Source organism: Eutrigla gurnardus, assembly GCF_963514095.1.
Source record: "Eutrigla gurnardus genome assembly, chromosome: 22".
NCBI classification, from domain to species: domain Eukaryota; kingdom Metazoa; phylum Chordata; class Actinopteri; order Perciformes; family Triglidae; genus Eutrigla; species Eutrigla gurnardus.
Window position 1 is genome coordinate 12241756 of NC_139933.1, and position 23329 is coordinate 12265084.

The 23329-nt window shown below is 42.3% G+C and overlaps 3 protein-coding genes across 9 annotated transcripts; 1 reads left to right on the forward strand and 2 right to left on the reverse strand.

Annotated features, from left to right (window-relative positions):
* Positions 1-287: 287 nt before the first annotated feature.
* usp42 (ubiquitin specific peptidase 42) lies at positions 288-12559 on the reverse strand. 2 transcript variants are annotated; one of them, XM_084040342.1, is made up of 18 exons: positions 12361-12559; positions 9800-10049; positions 9082-9288; positions 8850-8960; positions 8537-8636; positions 7927-7994; positions 7742-7812; positions 7553-7635; positions 7333-7444; positions 7113-7253; positions 6815-6915; positions 6533-6701; positions 5755-6441; positions 5589-5668; positions 4425-5489; positions 3809-4116; positions 1669-1733; positions 288-1540 (listed from the first exon to the last, which is right to left on the reverse strand). In XM_084040342.1, the coding sequence occupies exons 2-17, from the start codon at positions 10038-10040 to the stop codon at positions 1672-1674; spliced, it is 3606 nt and encodes a 1201-aa protein (XP_083896468.1). In that variant the 5' UTR covers positions 10041-10049; positions 12361-12559; the 3' UTR covers positions 288-1540; positions 1669-1671. The 2 variants fall into 2 exon arrangements, with proteins under 2 accessions (XP_083896468.1, XP_083896467.1); XM_084040341.1 differs by having other exon boundaries at positions 315-1540; positions 3809-4119; positions 12361-12558.
* A 460-nt stretch (positions 12560-13019) lies between these two features.
* Positions 13020-23011, reverse strand: eif2ak1 (eukaryotic translation initiation factor 2-alpha kinase 1). 3 transcript variants are annotated; one of them, XM_084040533.1, is made up of 15 exons: positions 22646-23011; positions 20804-20971; positions 19772-19908; positions 19582-19625; positions 19390-19489; positions 19196-19276; positions 19008-19101; positions 18836-18884; positions 17481-17859; positions 17269-17371; positions 17073-17179; positions 14044-14158; positions 13861-13940; positions 13482-13715; positions 13020-13335 (listed from the first exon to the last, which is right to left on the reverse strand). In XM_084040533.1, exons 1-15 carry the CDS (start codon positions 22815-22817, stop codon positions 13216-13218), a joined length of 1983 nt encoding a protein of 660 aa, XP_083896659.1. In that variant the 5' UTR covers positions 22818-23011; the 3' UTR covers positions 13020-13215. The 3 variants fall into 3 exon arrangements, with proteins under 3 accessions (XP_083896659.1, XP_083896658.1, XP_083896660.1); XM_084040532.1 differs by having other exon boundaries at positions 19390-19492; XM_084040534.1 differs by lacking the exon at positions 22646-23011 and adding an exon at positions 21188-21387 and having other exon boundaries at positions 19390-19492.
* Positions 14184-17111, forward strand: LOC311033256 (ankyrin repeat domain-containing protein 61-like). Of its 4 annotated transcripts, none has more exons than XM_084040537.1 (5): positions 14185-14954; positions 15239-15333; positions 15644-15815; positions 15999-16196; positions 16344-17111. In XM_084040537.1, exons 1-5 carry the CDS (start codon positions 14853-14855, stop codon positions 16962-16964), a joined length of 1188 nt encoding a protein of 395 aa, XP_083896663.1. In that variant the 5' UTR covers positions 14185-14852; the 3' UTR covers positions 16965-17111. The 4 variants fall into 4 exon arrangements, with proteins under 4 accessions (XP_083896662.1, XP_083896663.1, XP_083896664.1 ...); XM_084040538.1 differs by having other exon boundaries at positions 15280-15333; XM_084040536.1 differs by having other exon boundaries at positions 14184-15333.
* Positions 23012-23329: the final 318 nt, after the last annotated feature.

Below are 23329 nucleotides of genomic sequence, written 5' to 3' on the forward strand. Positions count from 1 at the left end.
TTTGTGTGAACGTGAATTCAGTGAAGAGCTCGGCTCGCTAAACTTACCAGATCTTTGGTTATTCTAAACATAGAAACAGTGTTGTGAATAAAACAGAGCGAGCTGAGCCATCTTACCAATAACTAGAAATGTGTGTGTGTTTAACAAAACGTGAATATAGAAGAGTGCCGTCGGTTTCCAACCACACCTGATGTATCTACATGATAACCGTTGTGGAAAGTTTGTTCAACAGGAGGTGTCGGATACAATCAGTCTATTCCTAGTATATTATACAAAGGCAGACAGCTTTTCAAAAGTCCCTGACATCTCGTCAGTCATCTCAATCAGTGTGTTTCATTCATTTCAATACAGCTTGTAAACAAATGCAAGAACAAATTACAATTTCTGACATAAACAAATGTATTTTAAGGCTTAACCTTATACAATGTATAAATTCTGACATGCTTAACTAAAAAAAAGGTATAACAGCAGTTTTTCCAACTTTTGTCTTAAGTTGAAAAAAAAGAAAAAGAAAACAGAAAACAAAAGCAAACCATACTCATTCCCAACAATGGTCAAAATGATGACGATCTCTTTCTAAAAACGAAGCAAAACAACAGAACATCTATTGGTAACCCTGATACAGGATTTTTACGTATAAAAGTAACTGATAATACAGTTCAAAATTAAATTCACAGTATTTTTTTATGACGCTAGAAGACACAAACTGTATTTTTTCATTAAAAAGCAAACACAAATGGTCCACAGCCATGATAACACATTTTTGATGCTATTTTAAATGTTTAAAAAGAAAAAAAAAAGAATGTGAATTAGGAGAGAGGCATGATCCAGAGAAAAACCTCCGTATCTGTGAAAAAGTTGAAAAATTACAGAGTGAATCTTAGGCTTCAGAGCAAAAGTGGAAACCATAATTTTTTTTAAAAAAAGCTGGGAAATGTTCTCAAGTCTGTCCAGGGTTAATGTGGAGGTATCAGTCAGCGAAGCCTCAATCCCACCACTGCACTCTTCTCCTCTATGCATGAATATCTCCCTCCATTAGTTTGTCTGCTCCCAGTAGGATCAAAGAAAGAAAAAAACTCAAAAACATTGCAGTTCTGTCGATATGGTGACATCTTAAACCTGCAGCCAACGTGACGCTCCACAGTTCTTCTCCGGGGGCGCCGCGCTTCCCTTTAGTCTCGTTCTTATTTGAAGCAGGTGGATATCTGCGATGGATGTGAACAAGTTTTCAAGTCCTGAGTTCCACTGAGCAGCAGCTGAGATGTTTAAGCTCCAGGCTTTGTTTGTGTTCATACAAGTATATATTAATATTTTTCATCGTAAATGTTTAACGGGTGACAGTTTTTTTTTCTTCTCTTTTTTTTTTTAAACCATAGGAGAATTACGGCACGTAGATCACTGCCTTAAAAAAAGATTTCTGAACATTTAAAACACTGTTGTTGTGGTAAAAATACAATATACTCCTAACGAAGAAGCACCACGTCAAAAAGAAAAAGGTTGTAGATGTCATTCCTCGGCTGTTGTTAAAATGGTGATGCGTCTGAAATGAGAAAGAAGAAACTGTTCGCAGAGCTATAAGCTAAAATATTTGCAGCTACAATAAGAGTTCTGTTTATCAGACTTGACTGTACTAGAGCATACTAATCACTAAAAAGTGTGCCCACTCACGAGTCAGTGTTTCAGGCCACTGGAGAATCCGTGGGAGTCCCTGCAGGCTTGGCTGTAATCATTTCCTGCAAAACACGATCAACACTATAAATTGACAATCTCCAGGGCGGCATTTATTTCAGCACGTCCGTATTTCTGAGGATGACTCTTAATGCAGGGCTTGAAGCAGGAAAAAATCCTGTGCCTGAAATTTTTTTATGCATTGGGGAGAAGAAAATTCTGAACATTTGCAATCTAAATGAATTAATCTGGTGCACTTTGAGAGTAAACCCACATTATAGTTTGAAACAACATTCAAAACACACACAGCCAGTATCACTAAGCATAAAGTCCGCTAGCTTAATGCTAACGTATAATACCTCAGAAATTAGCATCACCAAGGGCGTAACTTTGAGTTGAACATTGGGGTGGTTGAGATTTCCACCTGTGAAGCAGGTGTGTGTATGTATGTATATATATATATATATATTCTTTGGCCACCAGCCACTGCGGCAGGTTTGGGTTTACCAGCCCAGATATATAGTTTGTGCCTAAAATAAAGTTGACCGACTCAGAAAATGCATAAAAATGGGTCTTGAACGTGTACAAAATACACATTAAAGTGTGTGCAAGTGTTCTTGTTAGGACTCATGGTCCTTAATTGTCTCTAACTTTAAGTATTTTGTCCCAATTACAAATGGGTTTGTAGTGTTTCCCACAGGATCTTTGGAGACTATGGTGGGGGGATTGCGATCCTCTAGGGGGGTCGGGGGGCATGCCCCCCCGGGAGAAAATTTTGAATAATTTCATTTTAATGCATCAATTTGGTGAATTCTGAGAAACAAAATATGACATATCAATTACTGACCAATTTCTTACAAACTGCTGGTACTGATACAAATGTTGACATACTAAATGGGGTTGATGAGTTTAAGCATTCAAGAAAAGATGAGAACAAAAATGACTAAAACACAATTTGTTTATTATAATAATAATAATAATAATAATAATAATAATAATAATAATAATAATAATAATAATAAAAGTGGGTGACTATTCCTCAGCCTTCCTTGGTGTTTTGGTTTTGACTGAAGCCCCGTTCACATACGTCGTCACTCGCCCATCTCTGAGAGACAGCTGTCAATGAATGTGAATGTGTTCTAGCGGAATGTGGTCAGGACAGGCGATGTGATGTGGTCGATCGGAGATAAAATAATTTTAACTTTCTGCGATGCGAGTGAAGCGAGTACCAATCACAATGTAGAATAGAGATGATCGACAGTTGCCGTCAACAGATAGTTCCACAGAGAGTTGTCGCTTGAAGTCGCCGCCGGCGGCAGTGAGTTTTTTTTGCCAGCGAGTAGAATTCAGCGAGAAAGCGAGTGACGGGCGAGTAGCGACGTATGTGAACGGGGCTATACGCGCACGCACTGTCGAACTCGCCGGCGGGGGGGGGGGGGGGCAACCGTGAGTGGTGGCACTGGAGCCCTAGCAGCAGCTACCTCCTGTTGGGAAGATACTTTTATTCTTTTGCTTTTTTTCGCGTGCTTTCTTCATACCACCGCTGATGCGGGGAGAGACCGGGAGAGACCGGGAGAGACAGTAGAGAAGCGCAGGTCCGGCAAGGTGGGCGAAACCAAATCTCAGAGCGGGAGGGGGCACAGACAACCGTCACTATTTTTTACTGGTAAATTGAGAAAATCTACCACACTGTTGTGATTATAATGCTGAACATTCAATATCAATAATTGTGATATCATATTGGGTGGGTTGTGGTGGCTGGTTTGGATTATTGGGTGGGTTGCAACCCACCCATCCCCCCCATAAATGACGCCTGAAATCTAACAACTGTGGCAGTCGCATTAGTTTGTCTGAATGAAAAGTGTGCAGGGCTGCCTTTGGGCTGATGTTATCAATCGCTCTGGCTACGTTGTCCCGGTCCGAGGTGCCTGGAAACTTAAGGCCCGCCCTACTCTGCTCTGATTGGCTAGAACTCCTTGGTTACCTTGAGTACCATTGGTAGTTGGAACTATCACTTTAAACGACTGGTTACAGTTAAAAAAAAAAAAAAAAAAACACTTCACCAAAATATTGCTACGCCGGATTTCCGGCACCGTGCCGGAGGTCTTCAAGCCCTGTTAATGTCAAAAACCTCCCTTACCTTTGTATCCGTTGACATGGTGGTGAGTAGAACCGTTTGTTTGTGAGGTGTGGTTGGGGGGCGAGGAGAGGGGATTAGGAGAGTCTTCCAGTCGCCGGCGTTTTTCTAGCGAGAAACCATTATTGTGTGTCGCGTCCTTGATGTCGCAGTAACGTCGCTTGCGGCTCTCCCTCTCCTCGCTGCTTCTGTTCTTGTGGCTGTTCCGAGCGGCTCCGGGGCTGTGCTGCTCGGCCTCGCTGTCCCGCTGCCGCCTCCTTTTCTTCTTCTTCTTCTTTGTTTCAGTGGCTCTGTCCGAATCCACTTCCGAGCTTCTAGGGTGACACACTTCGATTATTCACAATTCAAAATCCAAAACAGACTGAGGAGCAGTGGGCAACCTTTTTAATGATTAGTATGCTCCAATTAGTAACAACTGATTATCAAAAAAAGTTTTTTCACTGATTGCCTAATTGATTATTTGGCTCATCGATGAATAATGCCAAAGATATTATTATGCAATTCAGGCTACAATGGATGATAGTACAATGTGATACTCAAACACTGAATGACCAATATTATAATATACACATTTACAGTAAGTGTCATGCTGCATGGAGGTGACGATGGTGTTACTCACCCACTCTCACAGCGTCTATCTTTATCCTTTGACTTCTTCTTTTTCTTGCTCTTCTTGTGTTTTCTCGAGCGGTGAGCCTCAGAGCTGTCATCCCTCTCCTTGCTCAGATGACCAGAAGTCCTCTTGGGATTCTGATCCTCCCTGCTTAGAGTCGATTCGGTGGGCGAGCACTTTGTGGAGGTTTCTGGCTCCTTGGTAGGCGAGTAGTTCTCTTCTTTTGAAGGATAATAGTCCCTCTCCCTGCCATTGCTCTTGTCCTTCATCGCCCGGGATTCTCGACTCTCCGGCTGCCACCTCCCGCGACCATGAGACGTCTCCCGGTAGGGATAACCGTGTCCCCTCCGCTCGCGGTCCCAGTCCTCTCTGTACCGGTGGTGGTGATAGTGGTGGTAATGGTGAGAGCACCTGTCACGATCACGCTCCCTGGGGTGGTGCAGGGTCCGCTCCCAGCGGCGCTCAGACTCCCAGTCCCTGGGCAAGCGGTCCCTGTACGAGTGATGATCTCGGTAGTCCCGTCTATATCGATGCCGATCGCCGACACTCTCTCGCTCATGACTCCTGTCCCTGTAGTGTCTCTCCCTGTCTCTGCCCGAGTCAGAGTATAGTCTGTCTCGCTCCCTGTCACGGGAATTTTGTCCTTCATTGCCTTTTGAACTGGGCTTGGACTGGTGTTGCTCCTTAGTATCTGTGTGTCCTTCAGTTCCTGCTGTCGGACCACTGGCCTGTGGTAGATCCTTTGCTTCATCCTCACCTATGCCATCTTTCTGTGAAGCTGCGGAGGCCCCACTGATGCTTTCGGAAAGGTCTTGTGGGATGGATAAGGCCGTTAGGTTGTCTTGCTGGGCAGGAGAGGAAGCAGATTCTCTAGATGTGACAGAATGGGTCTTTGTAGCAGTAGCTGAAGGAAGAGAGCTAACAGCGGAGGATGCTGTATGCTGAGGCAGGGGTTCAAACACAGCGTTAGCCCTTGTGTCAGGAGTGGAGAGGCGCTGGCTTTCACTGGCAGCAGGATGGATGCTCTGGGAAGAACTGGCCTGGGATGAGGCAGAATCATGTGCCTCTTTGCTGGAAAAACAAGCAAAATATATGAAGCGTTACTTTAAAAATAATTTACCTCACTTATCAAATAGGACTTTTTAACTGCTTCATGTGGTTGACTCGTACCTTGTTTGACTGTGGTCACTGTCTAGTCCATTAGCAGCAACAGTAGCCACAGATGAACTGCCATGATTACTGCCAGAGGCCTGAGGTGCACAAATGATAATGATAATTTAATATTCATCAATTTAAACACATAACATTATATTATGAACAGATGGTAAAAACCTACTTTGTCAGGGGCGTTGTGTCCATTCACTTTTTGGTGTCCATAATGGTGCCCATTGGATTTAGACACGCCGTTGGTTGGTCCATTGAATGAGTTACCGTTGTGGTGCACTCCTGATTCTCCGTTGGTGGCTGGAGCAGAATTATCGAAGATCTCCCCCATTCTATTGTTTCCGTTAAGGTGAGACCTGGCCAAACAGCCCTTATCCAGAGTGCCGCAGTTCTCCTGGTCCGATTCCTCTGAAGACTCTTGGCCGTACGGCACCAAGAATGACGCTCCATTCCCTCCTGTGTGGTGATCCCCGTTACTGCGGGACGTGCCGTTAACGTGGTTAAGCTGACGTGGAACAAAGCGAACGTCTGAGGTAGACTGTGAGGAGGATAAAGAGCTGGAGGAGGAGCTGCTGCTGGCAGGGGACGGCTGGCTGTAAGAGCAGGAGGAGGAGGAGGATGAGGAGGAGGAGGAAGAGGAGGACGGGCGGTTCGGTTTGCCTTGTCCAATGAAGAATGAAAGCTTCTGGCGCTTGTCGTGGTCTGGGATCATTGTGGGACGGCTGATAGAATGGGAGATAGTAGAAGAGGAAGAGGCCAATCCATGGCTAGGTTTTCCCACAACACTGTTGCTGGTGCTGGGCTTGGAGTTTGCGGGATAGTCCCTCAGAGATCCATTTCCGTTAACGTGGAGAGTGCGCTAAAGAAACAAATGGGACACGTTTCGGTCAAAAACCATGTAAATACGTTTGATCACCAGCATTTGGATGTTAGCATCTACTATGTAGTACCTTGGTCATGTGTGGCGGTAGCTGGGGACCTATGAAGCCAATGTTGTTGTTGTGGTGGACAGTGGTGTTGATGCGTGGTATCACCACCGGCCGTGGTGATGACTGACCAGGGATACCTGGGTTATGGCTCATGTGGCTGTAGTCCCCCGTTTTCTTCCCATCACTGGACCTAGTGACACAAACGGGGAAAAAAAGGACATTTGAGATGAATGAATGCGTTCAGATTAAAGACGGAGACTTTTTAATGTCAGAGAATTGCTTTCAAAATGACAGTTTACTCACTTGATGTAGAAAAGGACATAGGCCTGCTGGTTGAGGACAGACCTGATGTCAGTGACGGACACAGAGGAGTCGTTCATCTGGTACCACTGACCATTGCTTGCCTGAGAAACAATAACAGTGGCAGGTTTTAACATATTTGACAGAATAGAGAACATTTAGTCTGTTAAGAGCAAGAGTTGTTGTAGGAACTCTGTATTAAACTCTTTTGGGTGTTGTTGATAGACACATGCGTGCATGTCTACTTGGAAACAGCAGTTTCCTGATAGATTAGGACAGTGATCCACAACAGTGCCGGTACCTTAATATAGCAGAAGTAGTGTCCAGCATGACAGCTGAATCCAGAGTGGACCAGCACAGCATACAGGCCGTAGACCTGGGGCTCCCCTTGAGACTGAGACATGAAGGGCCGTAGGTCCAGGTACTCTGGGTATTTCACATCCTGATGACCAAACAACATCTGATAAATATCGAATATAAGTTATGGCTCTGGATATTGTAGTCAACATGTGTCGTGGTACCTTTGTGATTTTGCCTCCACTGAAGTTTGCAAAGCGTTTGAGTGAGAGGGTGAGCACATTGGAGCTCCGGTGGATGGTGAATCTCTTTGAGGCGGTGACCATTTTTTTGCACCTGAAGGAAATAAATGTTCAGTTAGTTGGCTGCCGTACAATAAGACACTGGTTATTTCTTGTCATATTTACATTAATTCCTTTAGTCTGTAAAAAAAAAAAGACTAACTTGGTGCATTTGTAGGCGTTTTCTCCATCCAGCTGTTCCGGCTTGACAAACTGCTCCAGAGCCTTGGAGACGCTGGGAGCTGTCTGCATGGAGAGAAAAGTGGGGTTTGGTACTGTTCTTCAGATAATTAATTAGTTTGCTACTAGGCAAACTTTACTAACTAGACAAAATTACGACTTATCTTATTACCTTGATCTCCAGAGTTATATCCAGAAAAGGGTCAAATGTATCAGAGACTGCTTTGCAGTTTAAACATTTAACTGAAAAGAAAAAAACACGTATTCATTAGTCCAGGAAAGGTGGGGAAAAAACATAAAAAGAAGCTCATGTAAAAGAATCAAATCAAGAAAACGAAATCAAAGCTTCTGACATACCTCTGGACCGTAGGTAGCCACCGAATACTTGATGGATGAAAGTAGTTGCCTGCGTTTGCCTGTCCAATCTGTCACAAAGGTAAATATGAGGATGAAACAACCATAAAACATAACGGACAGGTTGTCTTATTAATCCAACATATTATCAAATATTTTCTGGTTGTACTGGAACGAGAAAAATGATATCTTCACATTGTGTTCCACTGTCAAGTCACAACATATTGCAGCTCAAAGGGCAGTGAGAAAGAGAGAACTTAGACCAAATTAATGAGTTGACAGAATAAGAACCAACATGCTACTTGAGGTTCCTAAAAATCACTCCCAATCTCCTGAGAACCACAATGGCCATCTATTAATCTGTTAAACAAGCATGTAGGTTTTGTATGTGTGCAGAACCTACTTGGCAATGGCGCTACACTGATGTCATGCATTTCAGTATAAAAACATACATACACACACTTGATTTACCCTTTACAGAATGTTCTATGCATCCGTACAATACACACATACACAATACATTCCAGGCACACTCCCCTGCCCATTTGGTGACCTGCATTGATATTAAATAACGAATTAACCTGAGATGTGGACAGTGTTGTATGAAACTTACTTGGTTCCAGGTAAGCAGGACTTTTGCATAGCATCCACTGTGTACCGCAGGAACTCATGGGCATCCTCCTGGCTTCCATAGCGGAAGTGCTTAGCAATCCCTGTGAAGGAAAAACAACACCGAAAAATACATAAGAAGTTGGTCAATTAAGTCACACTTGCACCTAGATGTAAAATTATTTTAACAGCAAACTAAAACCCCACCAGAAAATTTCCTTTCATAATAAAAAATGTAAAGAACCACACAGTGCCCCATTTCACGTAAACATTTTGTGCACAACTTCAGTGTTTTAGACGTACAGACAACCACTTACGTTTGAGCTCATTGAGCACACCAATGGGCTTAATGACATTCCCAGAGTTCGCAAAAACCTGAATGATGTGGTTTTGCATTGTGCACATCATACAGAACCCCGGCTCGTGACCTGCAGCAGGGACAGATGGACAAAACGCTGATGAGTGAGACATTAATCAGACGAAAAACAAAGAAAAACTTAACACACAAACTTCCTTGGGGCAAAGAAGGACCATGAAACACCAACTTACACGTTTTAGAGTGCTCCCGCGTAAGCAAATAGTTGGCAAACGGAGGGGTGTAGGTGAGACACTGCAGGGCTGAGTTGAGGAAGCAGGTGTTCCCCATGTTCTGCAGGCCTGCACCAATGCGGTGAACCTGGGTCCACTTCAGGTTGAGACGCTCTGGAAGGAAGAGGATCTTCTGGGGCGAGTCAATGCCATCACCACTGCTCATCACTGTACACAGAGTCAACATTACGACTAAAATTAGATTCAAGGAAGTTACCAGTGCATTAACAAGTATCTGTTTATATGCTACATTCACTCTACATACCAGCACGCAGTAAAGACGGGTACCTGTCAGTCATAGCTAAGTTAGTATTATATAATGTGAATCGGACTACTGTGTAAGACGGTAAAACAAGCTGAGGGAGACTTTCTCTTTTGTTTCTGCTCAACAAGTCAGGCTGCTCTTCATATCAAAACACCAATTGCGTCACGAGCTCAAGAGATTGATCACGCACTCACTTCAAAACTGGCTTGGTTATGTAACTGGATGAATGAAAATAGAGTGGAAGCAGCAACACAAAACCCACAACCAGTTGTGTCACACTCTCAAGCATAGTTTAGCTTCATTAGTGCAACTTGAAACGATGGGTAAGAAAATAGAGGGTAGAGTGTATAGCTCCCTCAAAACTTTCAAGATTTGTACATTAAAAAAACATCTGTTAAAAGCCCTTGCTCCTACCTTGCTCCTTGGGCCGGTCCACAGAGGAGGGTGTACTGTTGTAGACTGCAGCTCCAGGCGTTGGGCCCAGGCAGCCTCCTGCAGCCTTCAGCCTTGGAGAGTCGCTGGGCATGGTGGGACCCATTGCCCAGCTGCTGGAACAGCTGCCATCCATCCCCACGTCTCCACTGGTGAAGGGAGATCGCTTACACCCGACTGACTCGTGGTCAGACTTTTCTGAAGATCTGTCAACTATGGTCATTGTTCATTGCTGTATCAAGGGAAGAAACACAGAAGCATACAACTTTTGAGCTGCTGAAAACACAGATTAATGCTCCTGTATGATGCAATATCCTGAATAAATTATAAAGATGCTCCAGAATTGTGTGTTCTCTGCCTCTTTTTCCATAAGAATAAATAAACCTATTTCAAAGACAATTCTTCGTTTTTCTAAAGTGGATGTTTTCCAAGGGGGCAAGGGCAGATGGATTGAAATATGATGTAGGGTACAGTAATGATATATTATGATAACTGCAGTGAAGTGTGTCTTAAGCAAATGATTGTAACCCATGTGTATGTAGTATCCTAAAAACCAATGACAAAACACTGCATCAAAACATCCTATATGGAATCAGTATTATGGTGCATAGGCAGGTACACACAAGTGAGAAACCCATTAACTGTAATACATCAATATAGTCACTTCCTGTTTTGCCATTTTTCCCAGTCAACGTGCGTGGGGGGTTTTGATGAGGGGAAAAGAGGTTGGAGTGCCTTATTAACTGTAAATTAGTATTATAATGAGCAAGTTTTGTTTACAAATGTTAACGCCTTCAGCTGAACTCTTGATGGACTCGTCGCAGTTGTCTTTCATTCTCATCGCAAGGCAAGTTATACGTGTAGAAATTGCAGGAATGTTGCAAAATTACAAGCTTCACCACAACTGCCGAAGAACAAATCTCCTTTCTCTAAGAGGATAAACGCACTTTGCATGATCATGACTTGGACATTGTATCTGCTTTATTGAATGGAAAATCATGTAAAGGCATGATGCGGTAAGCTGACAACAAGTAATGCTACTATATGATAGATGGTTGCAGAACTAAAGGCAGCTAATTTGGGGTTTGTTAGATGTGGTGAACATGTAACTGATTGCACAGCATGTTAATTGATTGTGTGGTTGTTTGCTCTGTTGCTGTCAAGAATGTGGTTAATGTTTAGGACTGACCTGGGGTTGACTTTCTGTCTACTGGAATGTTGGCTTGCTGGATGTATGTTGAGATATTATGAAATGGGATTTAGGATTGAAAAAGTGCACTCTTCCTTGTTGTTAATAATAATATGTTGTATGTTTACTTTATTCAAATTTTGATTCATTTTTTACGGTTTGAAGACAATAAAAAAGACTAATAAAACTGATTGACAAAGAGTTGTGACACTGTTTATGCAAAAAGTTGGCACAAGTAAGGGGTGGACTACACATCCGCAACTGTAAGTCTTTATAGCTTGAGCACTTGGTACGGAAGTTAGTTTGCACACAGACGATCCTCGTAGACTTTACTCTTTTCAGTGCGGTGCAGTGCTTGTGAAATCTGTCCCTGAAAAATACCCCAAACAAATCGAAATAAAAGGAAAAGGAGGGAATTACATAATTCACAATTGCGTTTAAATATCGGAGGGATGTATCTATCTTAAATAAAAGAGAACAAAATGGCTTGATGTTGGAGAAAAGTCTTAACTAACGTAGTAACTTGTAATACATTGGCACTTCGTAAGATTCCCTTAAAAAGCAAACGTCAGAAAACACTCGCGAGATATTTACTTGCGTTTGTGAATATGTTCAAAATCAACCCAACTTCATCTGAAGTTACCCGGCGAACGTTACAAATTCAAAACCCCGACGGAGGAAATGTCCTGGTCGGAAGCACGTTTACAACAACAGCTGTTCCCTCCCACCTGCTCCGGCAGAGCCAGCAGACTGGCTCACGTTGGCTAGCAGACGGCTGCTAGGCCCTTAACACGCAGCGCGGCTAAACCTCACTAAAACACGCAGTAAGCCTTCGCTCGCCCGTGTGGGAGACCAAGCACCGATTAAAAGTTCACATTGTTCGTCGATTGCTGGAACTGAATGACTGATGCGGTGCGAGCAACCCCCGAAGCCAAGAGCACCATGGAAACGGCGAACATAACACATTAGCTAGCGCGCGGCGCTAGCTACGTGTGGCGGCGCTCGTGCGGCAATATTGATGCTAATAGTGCTAGCTAGCTCGGCACGATGGAAGCCGACTGGAATGGCGGGGAGTAACGTTACCATCCAAGATTAACGTCAAAGGGCAAATATCTGTTTCCACTTCGAAATAAATTTGATTTACAATGTTTGAAACCGGGTAACGGGACGCCTATCCAGCCGAGAAAGGAGGGGCTCGACACCGGCGGCTGTGCGCGCTCACTGCGTTACTCTCCGACATGACAGAGAACCGGTGTAAGGCTACTACAACAAATCTCAGCGGCTCGGGCCTCCCAAAATATTAACGCTGCACAGTTAATGTGTCATTTGATCGTAAAATCAACAACACACTCACCTGGAATCTGTTATGAATACGTTAATATCGGTTGTAAATCCATTCCTTATTTCCAGCGGGTGTCCGGCGGTGAACAATGACGTAGATAATTGCCCCACGGGTACATCCGGGTACCTGCGATGAAACGAGGTCTCTGATTGGTTCATTTGGACGTTTCTCTGAGAGGAGCGTGTTTCGGGAAGATCCGTCGCATGTAGACTCCTCTGACCTTTGTGTACATAATGTACGACCAACATTACGGGCTTATAGCACCAGAAATATTATTTATACAATTAATATCCATGTAGTGGTTCTAGTATAATTACTTGGCTGTTAGCAGACAAGTAAGACATTACAAATTGTTACATATATGCAGAAATGTCCATTTAAATACAGTATTTACACTTTTAAAAGTTATCAAAATAAAACAGTGCATTCCCTGCAAGCAGTAATTTAACCTTCAAATCACATATACAGCTCAGAGAAAAAATAACAAATAAATGCATAAATGTGTCCATATCCCTTTTAAAGCTGGAAGGTTTATTTTGTCCACTTTTTTTCCAATGTGTGACAAGTAGCTGCACAAAATCATACTCATATTAATTTAGTATAAGTGTACATCTTTCAAAGCAAAATCTCATATAATCCATAATCATATGTTGTTTCTCATAAATCCCACATGATGTAGCAGATGTATGTTTTATTGAACAGCTGAATGAAGATAAATAATTGAAACCCTTACATCCAGATGTACAAGACACACTCAAATGCTAACACAGGCAGACACACACTCTACCACTTGTACCATGTCACACAGTACAGCAGAGGCTGGATAAATCAACTTGACAGTCTGTGGAGGGTTGAGATCTTCAAGGCTTAGGATTCCGAGATATTATTAACTGTGACTTCTGAGCTCTGAAGCTGGCTGATCCGTCTCTTCAACTCCATGATCTCTTCCTCTTGCTCTTCAACCCTTCTCTGTAAACTATGGATCACCTGAAAAGGAAAACAGTTTTAAGTAATTATTAGCAGGAACTCGTAACTGCTTGTTAGAGCAAACACATGCATTGACACATGCAACGTAGCCACACCACACATCCTGGCATTGAGATTTGCTAAATATATCCATTTATCCAACATACTGTGTCTTTACTGCAGAAGAGTTCACTCTGGAGAAGCTGGCTAGCTGTGGGCCGGGCACTGGGATCCTCATTTGTTAGCTTCATGATGAACTGTTTCAGGACTGGCCATCTCTGGCAAAACGATTCGGGGATTTTCCCCTCTCTCAAGTCTCCAAGGGTCCGGGCTCGCTCCATCTCTGTCCCAAAAGGTTGGAATAGCTCGAAAGCCAGCATTCCGATGCTGTACATGTCCGACTGGGAGCAACAGTATTACGAGATGATAATGATTAATGATAAAATAACATAAGTAAATTAATTATAGAACAGAAATATGTGTCATGCATGACAAATTAAGTCTGAATTTATAAGTAGTATTTGTCAAACTTTTATTATTTTTTACCTTTGAATCATAATTGGAGCCCTTCAGTTGTTCTGGAGCAGCGTACACAAATGTGCCAACACCTGTAGTGTGTGAGGAATCTGCAAAATCCACCACAAATGTGACTTTAAAGCACATGGCTCCATCTACTGGTGATTATGTGAGGGACTGTCATGAACATGAAACAAACTAGTGCAGCATTACCACTGTTTGGAGAAGTGGTGCTTTGATGCTCATCCATTATTAAATCCCTGCAGGCCAAACCAAAGTCCCCGATCCGAACATGGCGGTCATTGCCATGGAGGAAAATGTTCCTCGGCTGTGGAAAAAACAAAGACATTACAATTAGTTCCATATGTCAGTGGGTGTAGAGATGCAGATGTTCAAGGTTTCTGCGTGTAAATAAACAATTTTAGGGTTTTCATAAAAAAGGAGGAATGATACACAAAAATCAAGCTGCTTCAAATCACATAAATATCTCAACTGGAATTTATATATCCTGAACTTTATTTCCTGCATTAAAAATGGACTGGCAAGCATGTAAAGCTTTTGCAAAGTAATAATTTCCTGCATTCCAAAAAGTAAAATATTGAAGTGCAACAAGCACTGTAACAACCTGAAAATTACTCAAAAGGGTGTCACCAGTTCGGAAAACTGGCCCCACACGCAGCAAGAAGTTATCCGTTGCAACAGGAAGCCCCTACATCTAGTTTACGACACGTTATTCTGAAACCGACATGGTCACATCATGTGACTGAAAACACCAAACACAGGAAGCAGAAGTAGCATTAAGATTTTCGTCCGATAAGCCGACATATAAAAATATATGCATGCATGTAAAAACCAGAATAACCAGCTTTCAACTATCACACACCTCCTGAACGACTCAACACAGACAGTCAGTCAGAAGTGAGGAGCTGCGATGCCTGGTCATGTTGGAGGAGAGCGAGGAACAGGAGGACAGGAGCCGTAACATTTCCAAGTTTCTCAACAATTAATTCTATACCGTAGTTATGGATGAAGATTTGGGATGTATGAAAGACATGTCAAATAAGTATGGCAGCAACTTTCACATTGGGATACAAGGCGGTGCACCGGGAGGAGTTTCCAGGAAGGTAAACGCAACATTTCTTTTCTAATTAATAATGAGAATTGGAACATGTTAAATTTAAGTTTGTCACATAGACAAAAATCGTATACCGGTATATTATAATATTGCCAAATCATACAAATGAAGAGGCATATAGACCACTCAATATATACATGTCACGCGTTATGCTCCGATGTGACAATTCAATTTATGAAATTAAAAGTAAAAAAAGAGAGAATTCTTGCATTAGACTTCAACATATTTGTATATCCAGTTTGTCTTGTCCTGTCTTGTTGTCTCTTGCCTCAGGGCCTTGCTACTCTCCCCCTTCATCTGGCTGCTTCACACAGAAAAGTAAAGAGCATGCAGAGCCTGCTGTCAACAGGGGCAGACCCTGAAATGAGGTCTGGACAAACACACACCCAGACAAGGATACAGACGTACACACACACACACACGCCCATCTACACTACAGTGTTACGCGAGGTTGTTCTTCTTGTGGAATAAGCCTCTGATAGAATAACAAAATAAACCAATCAGCTGGAGTTGTGACATAAACTCACTTCAGCTGAGGTAGTGTGTTTTCTAAAATGTACAGTAACAGTTAAAGTTAATTTTTGGTGACTCGACAACTTCCTGTTACAACTGAACTCAAACAAAGTGACACCCAGTGACATGATTTCACCAGTTTCACTGCCTCTATCTCTGTCACAGGGACCAGATGGGTCGGACCCCTCTGCACTTGGTGATAGCGTGTTGGCCGAGCGCCTTGACCATTCGGCCAAAACTGGGCTCCAAGTTCCAGACTGCCCTGATGGGCTGGCAGAGGCAGGCGGAGACATGTCTACGGCTCCTCTGTGAGCACGGCAGTAACGTCAACGCAGAGGTGAAACGTTTTTCCATACAGCAAAATCAACAGTCAGCTTCTTTTTAAACTCATTCAGCTCATAGCTGTGAAATCCACCAGTAGAGTAAAACAATAAGTACTATAATGTAATATAAATAAAGCATATGAATATTATTTCTATACTATTTTGCCAAAGGTGTGTTTCTTGTGGTTCCTCTCCAGGTCGAGGGGAGTCACGAGACAGCTCTCCACTTATCGGTGCGCTACGGGGCTCCGTCTGCTGTCCAGATTCTGGCCAGCTATGGTGCTGATGTTAATGCTGTGGACAGCGTTGGGATGACGCCCCTGCATATGGCTGCTGGGATCCTCCATAAGGACATTATGGCTAGCTTGATCAAGGAGGGAGCAGATATGAACATGGTTCGTATTGTTGTCTTTCTGTGCATAGAAATTAAAAGTGACACCTAGCTGCCTCTACCGTCTTCTCAGTGCTCTTAATCCTGTTGAAATATATGCATTAGATTCTACATTTGTCCTAAATTAAATTAATTCTTGACTATCTCCAAGGGGGTAAAGCACTCCAGGAACACTCCCCTGCACATAGCCGCTGTAACGATAGCTATGAAGGCCACTAAAACCCTGGAGGGCATCGGCTGCATCTCTGAGCTGCTGGAGCAGGGGGCCGAGGCCAACGCAATGAACGAAGCCGGATTGACACCGTTACACGAGGCATACAGCATGGGCAACAAGGAGCTAGTGGACCTGCTGCTCAGGTATGGAGCCAACATCAATAAGCTGAGCAAAGCAGGGGAGAACTGTCTGTTCCTGTTCCTGAACCACAGGCCTAACGTGAGGGAAAGCTCTCTCCTGGTGAAACTCCTGAGTCTGACCTCCCCGCTCACCGTCTACGACAAGAACGGCCACCTGCCCTCCACCTTGATGCACCCGTGTTTCTTTAAACAGCGAGACCAGCTACTCAAACTCACTCGGCAGCCAAGGAGGCTTCAGGATATCTGCAAGAGTGACATTTATCTCAAATATGTCCAAGGCAGGAGAGAAGAGTTGAGGAAACGTCTGCCTCAGAAGCTATATGACTTTGTGTTCAACTACTGGGAAAAAAAGGTTTCCTTTGGCACATGTGGTGACCAGGACTCTTTTAGTGAGTCTTTTGACGTAACTCTGAGTTGACACCCGCGTGTCGATGCAAATCACATGTGACTGCAAGGTTTGTATTCAGCTATAAAGATAACTTCATCAACATATGCTGATCATATGCAGTCTTTCCAAGCACCTTACCTTCAGGTCTCTGTGCATGATTCCCCTGGAGTGAATGTACTCCACCCCTGCAAGAATCCTCCTCAGCAGGCTGAGTGTGTGTTCGGTATCCACACATGCATAAGGACCTGAAAATACAAAAGTGAAATTGTTTTACCATACTGTATTTGATGTAATTTGATGCTATAATTTGTAATAGAACGTGTTAAACAGTTACATCTGGAAGGTTGTTCCTCTTTGGGCTTGCTGTTCCTCTCTGAGATCCAGTCCTTCAGCGAGCGCTCACACAGTTGCATCTGGATGTAGAGCATCAGGTGGACCTGCAGATACAGATGAACCGCGACTGAAAACTCAACATAGGTTTTAACTGACACATTTTATTTGATTGCCTAATTGGTCTGATCCCTGAAAGCCTATTTGAGCACACACCTCTTTGGAAGGCTTTGTTGTGCATGTATCTGTCCACTGTTGAAATTCCTTGTCGAGGAAGGAGTTGTTGTTCAGTTCGATGCTACTCCTGGTGGACTCCTCCTCCAAACGCGCTGAGCTGTTCAAACCCATAGCAGGACATTTGGGGCTCTTCAGGTGTCCTCCTTGTCCCAGGAAGACACAGGGGAGGTAGTTCTTGGGAATCTGGCGCATCGTCGTGGCACACACCACCTGGCCCTTCTCTTGGGTTGGAACTAAAGCTGTGACGGGCTCGGTCTCTCTTGGCGGTACTTTGGCACTTGAATCTGTCGGTGCTTGACTGAGGCTTTCAAAAACTATCGAGGAGCTGGCGCTGATGTTGTAAGAGCTTTCATCAGAACTGCAAACAGAAGCACCGAGATGGATTAAGTGTTGTCAGAATAATAACTATTATTGCATCATGTGCCCTGAGATGAATACGACATATGAAAAAAAAAAAAAACAACCCAGAAATTATGATTTGATGTGGTTTCTGTATGAATCAACAACTAATTCTAATGATCAAACACAAAAGAAAAATCCCTTTTACTGATATTAATTCAGTCCTTACTTTATCCAAAGCAGTCCAACACAAGGAAGAAATGGTAAGTAGGCATGTGATGTTATGAAAATGTAATGCCACGATTATCCTGGTCAAAAATAAATCCAATTTACCATATAATCCCGATAAACATATTAAAAGATGTTTAAAACACTATAAATCACACTTTAAACATACCGGAGTCACTTTACCTTACATTTTGTCAAGAAACAAATATTTGTATCAAATCACAGATGGGTCTTGTTTTTTTAGTGAAACTCGATTTTAGTGAAAAACAAAACAATTCAATCATCTTAAATGTGCTACTCATAAAGTCCCTCTAAATAAATACAAGATAAATACATTTTAAGAATTTTAAAAACAATGTGTGAGCCGGTTCTTACTTTCATGATAGTTCCTGTATTTTTAAACCAGGCTCTATTTTTCACTTCTCTACCATGAAAGTGAACTGGACAGCTTTTTGAAGTCACTCATGTCACGATATTCACCATTAACACGATTAACTTGTTGCATAGGATTTCATCTGCAATATAATCCTTTATTGCCCCACCCCTAATGTTAAGTATCATTAAACCTAATAAATAATACCAGGGCTGCAACTTATGATTAATTCAATTAGCAAATGAATAGGCTGATTATTTTTCCATAATTTGCTTTATTGTTATATAATTATTATTATATATTATATAATTATTATTATTATAGTATACAATTACAGCAAAAAGGTAAAAACAAATATGTCAATCCACGTAAGATTAGTAAAGGCTGATTCTACCTGTCTTGTTGTTCAGGTGACTCCAGTGCAGGTAGGAGAGGCTCAGGATCTGCAACAGAGATGCTTTTCACATAAAGCTTCTCTTATGATATCTCTTATGTTATTGTTCCCTAAACTCCTGCATTACTTTCAGCTGAACAAACTTGATACAGACCAGCAGTGAAGTACTCACGTGCTGCAGGCTGAACATGCTCCATCCACGCAGTGTGATAGCCCACAACATTCACATGCAGCAGGCTGGACAACATTTTGACTTCCCTGAGTACCTTGAGCAAAACAAACATAATATTATTATTATTCTGTACTCTTCTCTGTATTTGGGCACAAAATTGCTGTATTGACATAACACTGATGATCCACCTTCATGCAGTCGTCCATTGAGACTTTTTTGATGAGAATTTTCTTCACAGCATAATACTGGCCGTCCAGTTTATTCATAACCTGTAAGATGAAGAGAATTTTTCTTAAATGACTGCGTTGATAAAGTCAACACGTGTTCTTCTTTAGATAAGTTTGTTAAAAAAAATGCAAAGGAGTAGAACAGAGAGGAATACCTTAAAAACGTTTCCATATGATCCTTTTCCCAGTCGAGATAGTTCTTCAAATTCACTCAGATACCGGGACGTCTGTGCTTGAAACAGTCCCTCTTTAGGTCTGCTGGAAGGCAAAAACACTCATCTCTTAGACAAAACTTCAACATTTCATTGAAGCATGCAACATTAAAAACTCCTCAAAGTGCAGCCTACCTTACAGCAGGCTTGTGCATGTTGGTGCCAGCACCTTGTTGGCCCTGCAAAATGACACGAGGATAAACACACCATCCCCATGTGGATAAGATAGAAATCCCCGCTAGACTGCACCATTTAACAGATTGTTGAAGTATTATCCTGTTACTGCTTCAACCTTAGTGGACGCGCTGGTGATTGGTCTACTTACCTGTGGACACATTGAGGAGCTGGCAGCATGAAGCAGCTCAGTGAAGGCCCGGTTGTGCTGCAGTCTGACAGTGCTGAACTCATCACTTATAGCCAAAGGTGAGAGGAGGTTCATGCCAGCTAAACGCTGGCCAATAACTGTTGGTGGAAACAACCAAATAATTAGTAACTTCATTTGGAATACATAAACAAGAATCTCAAGATACTTCACACATCCTGATGTAGCGACAGATTGGTAAAGCATGTACAAGTTTTAAAGATGCCATTTACGGGATTCAGAGAGCAAACAACTTATTTGCTGTGTAAATATATAGTGGAGTAATGTCATCCTGAGCAGAGAAAAAGACTGTAACCAGAGCTTTCCCTTGCTTTGTTTACATAGTCGAGCGTGCTTAATGAAAGTAGGCCCTACAGCTGATAACGCTGTTGTTTGGTACATTATCAGCTGTCGCCGCCGTAACAGCTGTTTGTTGTGGAAGCCCAGCACCGACCCTCCCGTTCCCTCTAAGGTTAACACCGTTAGCTCGGTCAGCACTATTACTGTTGTTTGCACTGTTAGCAACGTTAGCTGCGAGCCCAGGGCTCCAGACTAACTTTTTACATTGGTCAGACTGGTGCGCCTAACTTTTTCATTTAGGTGCACCAGCACATAATTAAGGTGCCTTTTGGCACGGCAATACTACATATTACACTTTCTGTACGACAAAACGGTCGACAGGTGTCTTCTTTTTCGTCGCTCAAGTCTGCCAGATTTCTTTCCCCCACCAACATTCACCAAAGAAGAGACCGGGGTCAAAACCAGCCAGAGACGAAGGCCCGCCCATATCTTTGATTGGCTCAGATCGTGGTATTTCTTTTGTGCTATATTCTGGCGGGGGAAAGCTAGATGTACGACCAGTGTGAACAAAGAAAATATTTAGTCGTACTTCACTGATTTTTGGTCACACTCAGCCGTCGCCATAATAGAAATGCTCCCGATCTATATAGCACCTTTAAACCAGCTATTAATTCCAGTCCAACATGTCAGTACCACCTTTAAACAGTGTACGTGAGCGCGCTGGGTTTCTCTCGTAGACGAAACACAGGTGCTCCAGTAGAGACCCCAGGAGGAGGTGGTTGGGGATTGCTGAGGCGAACTCTTGGATGGACGGGTAATGTCTGCCAGCCATTAACACCTCGCGGTTATTATCGGTGTCAGAAGCTGAGCATATAAAAGAGAGAGAGAGAGAGAGAGAAAAAAAAGGGAGAAAGAGGAAGCAATGGTAAATTATGATGAAATAATTCACTGTTGCAACATGATTCTTTATTTGGTTCAGTTCTTTTAGCAAAAAAACAACCGTCTAGAAAACATGACTGTTAAAATCGAACTAAAATCAAATACTCATGTAACCACAATATCTCTTCTCGGTAGTCTTACCTTCTTCGATAACTTTTGCTATCATTTCAACAATGTTTCTGTCTGCTCCGTCCATTTTTCTGTGTAAAACACTTTACATCCAATATTAAGCACCGGAGGCTGTGCTAATGATTATCCTGTTCACCTCCAAGGCAAAACAAATAGCTCATCTTGTTTATACATAAGGGGGGCGTGCTCAGCCGTAATGCTTATCTGCCTGTACCAGCAGACAGCCGCCTCCTCCACCTACTGTACTAAGACACCGACTATAAACACATGACCAAGTTGATGACCCAGGATGTGTGGATTGGTTAAGTTTAGACTGATGAATTGCTTATTTAAGATTTTACTTGATCTTACACACCAATGACGTCCTTATGCCCATGCAAACTTATTTGACAACTGCAGGTTTGTGTTTACAGGTAAAGGGGCATTGCACCAACTTTATACATAAAGGTAATTTTACTCATCGTGGAGAGGACTACTCTGTATTAAGCATTCTGTGGCGCTGGAAGGAGGGAGGATAACCCTGATGATGTCGATCATGATTAGAGGTGTGAATCTTTGGCTTCACAGCGATTCGATTAACGATACAGTAGTTGGCGATTCGATTCAAGGACGATTTTTTTTTTTTTTTTGTAACGATTCGATTCTGTAAACCACGATTCGATTCAGTAACTTGTAACCAAAATTCTATATCCATGAAATAAACATGCAATAATGCGAGTGAGACTATCTGTATTCTTCTGAAAGGTGAAAAATAACATATTTATTCTATAAAAAAGTAAACCTGCATAATATTTTATGCTGAATACAAAAATGTAATTAAACATTGCTCAGTTATTTTGAACATTATTCAATAGACTACATGCTGGCAGGGGAGAAAGTGTCTTAAACATATTAAAACATTAATCATTAGTAAGAATCATGATTCATCCGATTAAATGCATTTATATCAATTATTGGTGAAGCCAAAACGATTCATTCTATTTATTTATTGTAGCAGATCGATTTAGTAGAATCTATAGGACTGACAATCGATTCATCGATTAATCGAATGAATCGTTATACCTCTAACCATGATTCATGAGGGCATTTAAATGATGTATGAGAGGCGTAAATCAGCACAATCTGTAATACAGATGGTGATTGTATAGGATAACTGAGTGTCCTAATCTTGGAATAAAAAGACTATGACTTGTTTGAATGGAAATGCATTTCTTTGCCCAAAAGTGTAATAACTGGTATTAAAACAGGATTAATCTAAATGTGCAAAAATATGGTATACCAAGTACTGCTAGACATTTTTTTTTTTTTTTTAATGATTTTATTTTTCCTGGACTGGATACACTTCTAATCTAGTTTTAGATTTTATGAATGAGGGAAAGCTGGTGCTTATCACTGCACAAACCCATACTCTCAGTCCTGTAGTAAACAATAAAGGCCGCAGCATGGTGTATGGGAGGAAACGTTGCTTACTGTCAAACTGGACTTCATCGTCCTCTTCGCTTGCCAGATTTAACAGGCTTATGTTACTCTCAACCTCGCGTCTCCTGGTGGCTTTACGGTTGCGGACGACCAACAGGTTACCGTTGCTTCCAGGACATTCCTCCGACTTAAATAGTCCGTTGCTGGATGTGGAGCTGTACATTTTTTTTATATATATAAAAACGGTGACGTGACAAAATAAAGTACTTTTTCAAAATAAAAAAAACGGGCCAATTCACAACAGCTTCCTCATGTATGCTAAATTACTGGTTAAATCCTTCCTTCCCCGGTGTTTACATCTCGGCGAAACGTCTCTCTCAAGCCCCATACGGCAGCATTTCAAAGACGGCCATGATTAACCGCCTGGAAGGGACCGTCTGACAATGTACGTACTTCACGAACAACATTATCAACATGGTAGAAAAACCTCTACCTCAAAACTAAGGTACACAATTATCACATGTGTTGTTTCTTAGTAAAGTGTTGAAGTACAGCTTCAAATTACTGAGACCACGCAACAAAACGTGGTTTTCTTATTCTCTCTATGTGAGGTAAATGCTTACGCGCCCTAACATCTCGCAGGTCACAGGTTCCGGTTGGCGATGACGAAATGCTACACAGTTTGAGGCAACGCTTTAGCTAACACTTGTTTACAATTACAAACAATGGTGATAT

Bases quoted from the DNA above. Each gene is read 5' to 3' on its own strand.
- usp42 (XM_084040341.1), bottom strand. From the start codon at position 10,040: ATGACCATAGTTGACAGATCTTCAGAAAAGTCTGACCACGAGTCAGTC. The intron at 8,961-9,081 runs GTAAGTTGGTGT...TCCCTGCTGCAG, and splicing joins GCGGGAGCACTCTAAAACGT to GTCACGAGCCGGGGTTCTGT. The intron at 5,490-5,588 runs GTACGAGTCAAC...TTGTTTTTCCAG, and splicing joins AGTGACCACAGTCAAACAAG to CAAAGAGGCACATGATTCTG.
- LOC311033256 (XM_084040536.1), top strand. From the start codon at position 15,071: ATGAAGAGGCATATAGACCACTCAATATATACATGTCACGCGTTATGC. The intron at 15,334-15,643 runs GTCTGGACAAAC...TCTCTGTCACAG, and splicing joins GGGGCAGACCCTGAAATGAG to GGACCAGATGGGTCGGACCC. The intron at 16,197-16,343 runs GTTCGTATTGTT...ACTATCTCCAAG, and splicing joins AGGGAGCAGATATGAACATG to GGGGTAAAGCACTCCAGGAA.
- eif2ak1 (XM_084040532.1), bottom strand. From the start codon at position 22,817: ATGTACAGCTCCACATCCAGCAACGGACTATTTAAGTCGGAGGAATGT. The intron at 19,493-19,581 runs GTAGGCTGCACT...TTTGCCTTCCAG, and splicing joins ATGCACAAGCCTGCTGTAAG to CAGACCTAAAGAGGGACTGT. The intron at 13,941-14,043 runs GTAATGCTGCAC...TGGATTTTGCAG, and splicing joins CACCACTTCTCCAAACAGTG to ATTCCTCACACACTACAGGT.